Consider the following 8,393-nt stretch of genomic DNA (forward strand, 5'->3'; position numbering starts at 1 on the left):
TTTTTTTTTTTATTTCTTTGTATGTGTGGAATGCATGGATTGTTACGGACATCTGGTGTAAATTTCATGTCAATGAATCAAGCAGAGATTCTGAGGGATACTGAGAAAATATGATACTGAAAAAAATGAATACTTATTTCCCCTGCTGTATGTTTACGTCTATCCTATCCATTCACCTTAACCCCTTTTTCCATTTTTTTTATACTTTTGCATTAACTACACAACACAATACATGTCTCAAAAGCTTACTTCATCTCCCAATGGATAAAAGAAGACCAATATACATTTCAGTTTTGATTTCCATTACTAGGTAGAAGACTTTTCTTTACTTTAGGACATAACTTGACAGTATTGTCAATTTTAATGGTGCCAATACCTTATCCTATTTCTTTCTACCTCTCTCATGCTCCTGGTTGGTTGTCCTCTACCGAGTTGGCCGATGTCCGATACATTACTTAGCAGTAGTTCATTATCCTACCGTGCTAAACATTTTGTTTGGTGTCCTTCTTATCATTAAAACAATACAACTAATGTGCCAAAATATATCCTATTAAATTTTACCTTGCTTATTGTTATTTGAGAACAGAATACACATAATGGCACAAAATATTTTTACTTATAGCAGGTCTGAACCCAGTTATTGAATATGCTTCATAATTCACAATATGGATACAAAATCCTGAAGAACAGTTAAGGATATACTGGGAAAACAAGTGTGGACAGGGTTTCACTTTTATACCTATATAAAATATTTCTTTATATAAAAAAGGGCAAAGCTTGAAAGCTTTGCCACTTGAGGGACACTAGGGAATTACATGTTGTGAACCTTTATTCTCAAGGTACCATAAATAACTATAGTTTCAACAGTTGCAAGAAGATCTTTGTCTCCAGACAGTATGTCTTCCAATACAGATAGTCCCCGAGTTAAGGACATCCAACATACAGATGACTCCTAGATACAAACGGGGCTTCCCTGCTCAACCGTGTGCAGGACGGAGGTTTCATGGGGGGAGAGGGGCAGTTTGCTTCTGCAAGCTCTTGTAACTCTTAATTGACCAACCAAAACAAACTCGGCAGTTGTTTCTTTTTGCATATCAAAGCATAGCCTAAAGGACAATTTTAAATATTTTATGGAGATCATAAATGGTTATAATGCTGGAAGCAGAATTTTTAACATTTTATTGTTGCGTTTAAAACAATTTCACTTGGTGATGCCTAAACTTGTATCTTTAGATATTCAGATGAGGGTCACAACAAATAGACTGAGCAGAGTAGATGTAGATGGCACAGTTCTACCGGAGAAAACCAATAGCACAAATGAATGTTGCCACTACTACCGCCAGTGAGCAAGTGGGTATCTAGAATTTATTTTTCGTTAGAACCAATCACATATCACCATTATAGGGCTCAATATAAATTGATTTGATAAATGTTTTTTTGATGCACCAGTGATCCATTATCTGTTGGGCTTTAGGTGTTGTTTTATCAAAATAAAGACCAATTCAGAGTTAATCAGTACACTTTGAATATGGCCTTATCTTTTATAGATATCATTTTCTAAGCCCATAAAAGCTTGCAATAGAACTGTCTTGTAAGGTACTTTTGGAAGAGGAGGCAGATCATATTCTTTCAGAAAATATGCTCACATATTTGAGCAAGGTGAATCGACTTTGTCTTCACTTTTCCACTCACTATACTTGCCATTGCAATACAACATGCCTCATAAAATAAAAAATCAGTATCAGATTTGTGTACATAATTTTATGATACATTTTATGAAAAATATTGTGTGTAGTAATTTTTTGTATTTTACTTCATGGAAAACCGTGAAAATAGGATGCAGGGAAGTAATACATAGTACCTGTCCTTTGCCTTTTACTTACCAAATTGGAAATCACGCAACAAAGTTTTTAATTAAAATTCTGTAAAAAAAAGGCAGCAAGGACCTATTCACGCCAACATGGTCATGTTAGTGGGTAAAGCACACACAAGCACTGCATTAGGGCAACATACTCATTTGATAATAAACAGTAATGTGTTACCTGGCTACTGTAGTTTGATATAATGCAGGAGTACATTTGTGTTTACATGTGTTATCACAGTGCTGGTGTAAAGAACCAGAACAATCACAGTTCAGCTTTCTAGAATAAGGATAATTATGCTGATTGGAGACTAGATACTGTATCTACCATGAAAGGGAACAGGTCAGGAGTGTCCAATTGCACAAATTCACGCACTGGTAGAGTGTGTGTGTGTGTATATATATATAAATTTATTTTGTGGTAGATTACTGGGGGTTGCTCATGGTAACGGGATGCTTACATGGCTGATCAGAGGCAGCAGACTACAAAAGTACAAAAACAGCAGTTTTATTTGTTTAGGCAAGTGTTACAGCACACTCTCCAACACTTCACAACAATAAACAGTAGCACGGCTGGGCCTCTTGCTACCTCACTTAGGTGCCCTCTCTTACTAACACACACTAAATCAACACTTTCACTCAGAGTTTCAATCTAGTTTTGCCTGATGGCTTTCCTGGAGATCTGTCCCCTTCCCCTCTCATGCAACCTGGAACCCACCTGAAACAGATTCGGGCTCCCTTCACAGCCTGAAACCCTCTGGCTGCCTTCTAAGCACACTCCAGCCTGCAACACAGTGGCTGATCCTCTTCTTCAGCCTCTTGCTGATCAATTTCCTCTCTTTCTTTTGCACCTGAGTGCAGGTGCACACTTACCCAGTCAGGATTGGGTTGGGCCAAGGAACCCACCCTTTCACTCCCTTGGCTGGCTCCAGGGCCCTATAGTCCCTGGTTTCTTTCTAAAAACCTATACAAACCTCGTCACTTTCATTTCTCTGGAGCCTTTAATGCACTTTCCTGCCACTCTTAGGGACACTGTCAAAATATTATATATATATATATATATATATATATATATATATATAAATAAAACACACAAACACATACATATGTACAGGTAGTCCCCAAGTTAAGGACATCCTACATATGGATGACTCCTAGATAGAATGGGGCTTCCATGCTTGTGTGCAGGACAGAGGCTTGATAGGGGGGAGGGAGTGGTTTGCAAGACTTGCAGAAGAAATCTTTTGCCAAACACAGCTAAGACTGAGCTCTTCTGCAACATCTTGTAACTTTTTAATGACCAAGACAAACTCTGCAGTTGTTTCTTTTTGCATTTTAAAGCACAGCTTGCATCAGAAGTTAATGAATGTCTTGGCTCCATACATTTTTTTTTTACTTGGTTTTTATATAGTAACTGACACCACACTGCCTAATATTACGTTGAGATAAAAATCTGTCCTAATTGCATTTATTAAAATAATACATGTTCCGACTGACATACAAATTCAACTTAAAAACAAACCTACAGTCCTTATGTTGTATGTTACACGGGGAGTGAGAGTGTTTGTCTTCAATTTATGTTAGGAGAGAAACTTGAAAACTGCTCACTGCAGATTTTTTTATTTTTTTTTTGTTGAAGGCAAATACGCATGGGGTTTCATCCATATCGTTTGAGTAAGTCACAAGTATGTATTGTTCCCCAACAACTGTTATGAATTGAATTTACTTATACCAGGTCATTGTCATAATAAAAATATACTAGAAATCCTAAGGCATTCTATTTGCTTCTGCAAAATTATCAAGCAGGTTCCTTTTAAGCAAACAAGTTAATTTATGTTTTTTAATGTCTTAATGGCTGATCTAGGACTGGGTGAAAGGAATTTACACATTGTTTGTGCTATTGAAATGAAGGCAAATGTTTTGACTCTGCAAAAAGCGAATTTTAAATGTATATAATTTGTTTTATACTCAAGAATTTTTTAATTGTTGCAAAAAAAAAACTTTTCTGCCACTTGTACTATATGTACTTAAAAAAATATACATTTTTGACATAACTACTATCTCATTAATTCTAGGGCTTATTTAAATTTTCCATGAATGGGTAAAGTAGTATTACGTACCCCTGTACACGTTTCCCAGCGTGAGGGGACAGAAATCGGTGCCCCCTTAATAATGTTTTTATTAAACAACACAGTGGTAACAGTGTGGTCATGATAACCCCCCCCCCCCCCCCAAACAATGGTCCTTGCGTTAGGGGACAGGGAATCGTCTGGATCCTACTAAAATAAAGGGCGGCTACATGCTTTTTATGCTTAATATTAACGTTTATATAATTGTGACAATGTATGATTGTGTAAATAATACTTTTTACAGAAAGCTGCAGCCAGCCTGGAGAAAGGCATGATTACGAGGTAGCTTGTCATTGGATGATATTGAAGAACGGCGATTTCCTCCATGTGGGATATCTGAACAAAACACTGCTAAAGTTCTAAGGTCTGATATACTTATAAAATAAAAGTTTAAAAGCAGAAACTTGGTAGTCAGATCTCAAATATTAGTTAATACTGCCAACATCCCGGTGTGATACAAAAACCAACTGAATTAATTGGACTTTTAAGGCAGTTCACATACACTGTAGGTTATTTTGTAAAACAATATTTCTTATATAATACAAATTCATACAACTACCATCTCCTTTTGGAAAAGTTTGTGATTAGTATGCTCTTTACTGGATCAAGGGTCTCTGTGGTCCCCACCCCATGTTGCATTCCTGTGCCAGGTTCAGTTACACCCAAGCACTGGCACTTTTTAATATGTACGTATATATAAAATTTTTTCTATTATGGTATTCCTAATTGTATTTTATATATGTGATGTGATTCAAATGTACACCTATATGTATTCTAAATAACTAATTATATGCTCACTTACATTTTATTAGTGTGCTCAAGTTATTTATCTCTGTACATGATAATCCCTGATGATGCGGAGTGTCTCTGCGAAACGCGTCGGATTGTCAAAAAAACTTGTAACAGTATAACATTATGTCTAAATTTTGTTTGTTAAAAAAAAAAAAAAGTTTTAATTAGGATCTATGAAACACACCTATCACATTGTTTTAATTGGTGTGAATTTAAACCTTTTTTTAAATATGATACCAAGATATCTGTTTTATATTTGATGTTATAAAAAAGATTGTTGTTTATAAAATAACCTACAGTGTATGTGAACTGCCTTAAAAGTCCAATTAATTTAATTAGTTTATAAAAGTTAACAGTTAACATAGTTTTATAAGAATAACGTATATTCAAATAGCTCTCAAATACTATTCCTCTTAAGTGAATCACTGGTTCTGGTTGGTATCTGACTCTTCAGACATTATTTTAACAGCTTCCCATTCTCCTGATCGGTTCGATCGTTTAATAGCATCCACAACTGTTTGCATATACAATCCATCCTCAAATGTTGCTGCTGCTACCAAGGGCTTTTGGTTCCAAGTTCTATGATCCTCTTGATCTTGGAAAGAGAGTTTCAATGCTTTAATCATATATGCCATTCCTTTCAAATATGGAAGAGGAACTTTTTCAAACCCACAAGCTCCTAAATTTTCCAAGTGCAAAGTATCTTCAAGCAAAAGCTCTTCTTCAAAAGAAGTGTTTTTCTGGCCAAAGAGATCAGTTCCACGCACAATCAGTCTTCCTGCAGACCCAACAATAAGTACTTCATGCACAAAAGCACCGGGCATGTTAAAATTTAAGGTAACTGTGCTACAAGCTCCACCAACCATTTGCATTTGAAAGTAACAGAAATCATCACTGGTGACATGGCGTATTCCAGTGATTGATGTATTTTGCTTCACAAAGGTTTTTAGAAAACCATGCACTTTTTCTGCTTTCTTCCCAGTCAGATAAGTTAGGAGATCTACTACATAAGTCCCTATTGTATGCAGGCCACCTCCTCCCATCAGTTCATCACAGATCCAGCTATAATGGCTGCTCAGCAAACTTCCCCAGTATACACGAACATCACATATTTGAATTTCCCCCAAATAATTTTGTTCCTGAATGAGCTGACGCATTAGAACAAATGCTGGAAGGAATCGTAGAGAATTAGCAACAAGGTTCATGAGTTTAGGGTAATAGCAAGCGGCTTTTACCATAAGAAAGGCATCTAAACATGTTGCAGCTTTTTCACAGATGACACTCTTTCCAATTCCTGGAATTTAAAAACAAGAAAAGTGATTATAAAATGAACAGTATAACATCTAAGACATTACCTATTTCTAGAACAAAGTCAACAGAAAAACAAGAATTAATTTAAGCAAAACTGAGTTTCATAAACAAAAAAATGCAAAAGAAAGATAAGAGTTTGAGTGTTGACAGGATAGAATATGGTTTTATCCCTAAAACAAGAACACCTATCCCCTAAAAGATTAGATAGATAGATAAGATAGATAAGATAGATATATTTAAGTATAGAAAGTGCCAATAAATACATTTACTGCCGAAATCTCTCAGTATTTAGAAAGCAATCCTGCCCCCGATCTTAAAAATATTATCAGTTGGTTTAGTTCTAAATGATGGCCTATATATACAAAGGTTTCTCATTACCAAGGCATTACACAAGAAGCATACCATGACGGGTAAAAGCAAAGAGGTCTCTCAAGACCTTTGCAACCTTATTGATTCAAAACATACTGATGACATTGTTTACAGATGTATTTTTAAACTTCTGAATGTTCCAGCAAGCACTGTTGGGGCAATAAGCTGGAAGTGGAAAGATTATCATTTCACCCTAAACCAGCCACAACCACGTTCTCCTTTCAAGATTCGACAGTGGAGGCAAAATAATAATATGTATACATTGGATGAATAGATAACTAGAAAAGGAAATAGTTACCATTGATCCATCAACATAGGAGAAGATTTTCTGACTAGCTCATATTCTTTAACCAGTCAGCCGAACAGAAAATATAGTTCTCATTGAACTGCAGAGGTTCCCATCCCTAAAAGACTAGGCTCTTATAGCTATGCTATTACCCGAAAAGTATAGTCTGCAAGAAATATACCTAGATCAGATGGCCATTCTTAAGCTATAAAAACCCCTAACATGTCTTCCAAATTGATTGTGCAGAGGAGCTGAGGAAGAAGACCATGGAAGGAAAGGCACAGATCAGGTTGTAATGATTTTACTAAAGTCAAAAGTGCATCTACTGATCAATGCCAGCAAGTCTATCTTAGAACACACACCTGTCTAATAATTTGTTGAATCTGGAGGCTAGGAAGTCATCAGGTGTATCTAAAATGTGATATGGGTTCTGAACATCTAAAAAGGTGCAACAAACTTTTTTGTGTCCATTCTGTGGATGTACAAGGCTGACAGAGCTGAAACATTACATTTCTGTTCAAAACAGTATTTGCTTTACCTCTTTTGCCCTAGTGGGAATTTGGGGTGGACTATTAAAAGCATGGGCCTAATTTATTAAAGCTCAAAAAACTGAACCTTGGTGATTTAGCAAGCCTGGGATGGACACAGACACACACATATACATAAATATACACACACAAAACATCTTTTAAATATGTTAAAAACACACAAAGTATAAATATGCAATACAATTGGCCATTTTTACATCTGGATATTTTATGAGGCAATCAAAATAACACTACTTTTTATATCGTGCTATTCTAGCACAATTTATGCCACATCAACAGTTTTCAAAAGACACGCCAACAACAGAGATAAAGGCAACTACAATATTAACAATAAATATGTTAATACATAACAAAAATTACTTACAAACTTAGTATCATAACATGATATACATACACAATCAGCTCAGCCAAGTATACCACCCATAAGGTAAAAATGCGGTCAAAAAGAAAGCATTTAAATCATACAAGATATCTAATCATAATATAACACTAAAACGTTCATTCCCCCTTGTCAAAAAGATTGCACTTTCCAAGTAAGAAAAACCTAGACAAAACATAGCCTTCCAAAGCTGTTAATTTTATCCAAGTTGGTCCAACTAATAATCTAGTTAGTTATACACCCCATAGCAAATAAATGGCACTTTAAAAACAGATATAGCAGACAAAATACTGCTGAACCGTTCTTCACAATCCTCTGAAATCTCTGACAGACTATCTGGGCTGAAGTTGCCAGCCTTCTCTTGCCCCCCCCGATCATAAAATAAAGGGAAACATGCTGGGGCTACTGGTCAACACACTACCTCCCTAAAAGAGAGGGTACAATCCAGTAAGAAAATAGGAGCTACTAATAAACCTTCCCACACACTGCCAATAATGCCCCTCCTTCAACTTCCCTCCCCCTTTACAATGATGGTGGGTACATCCATCCCACAAAGAAATTCAGAAATACACAAATACCTTTTGAAGCAGATACAAGACAAGAACAGTTAAAAGTGGTGAGTAACATGAATTGCATGTTACTTGGTCTGAGTTTGAGCTTTTGCCCATACTCAATGACTAGACTAATATTTTTTTTTCCAACACATATATATATATAT

The 8,393-nt window shown here is 35.9% G+C and overlaps 1 protein-coding gene across 1 annotated transcript in view; it reads right to left on the reverse strand.

Moving 5' to 3' along the window:
• Positions 1-3,465: 3,465 nt before the first annotated feature.
• GFOD2 (Gfo/Idh/MocA-like oxidoreductase domain containing 2) overlaps positions 3,466-8,393 on the reverse strand; it is a 15,795-nt gene continuing 10,867 nt past the window's right edge. Inside the window, exon 3 of the mRNA XM_072422969.1 lies at positions 3,466-6,076. Coding sequence (XP_072279070.1) covers positions 5,205-6,076 — 872 coding nt within the window. The 3' untranslated portion in view covers positions 3,466-5,204. The remainder of the gene's footprint in view (positions 6,077-8,393) is intronic.

Source organism: Pyxicephalus adspersus, chromosome 9, assembly GCF_032062135.1.
Source record: "Pyxicephalus adspersus chromosome 9, UCB_Pads_2.0, whole genome shotgun sequence".
NCBI classification, from domain to species: domain Eukaryota; kingdom Metazoa; phylum Chordata; class Amphibia; order Anura; family Pyxicephalidae; genus Pyxicephalus; species Pyxicephalus adspersus.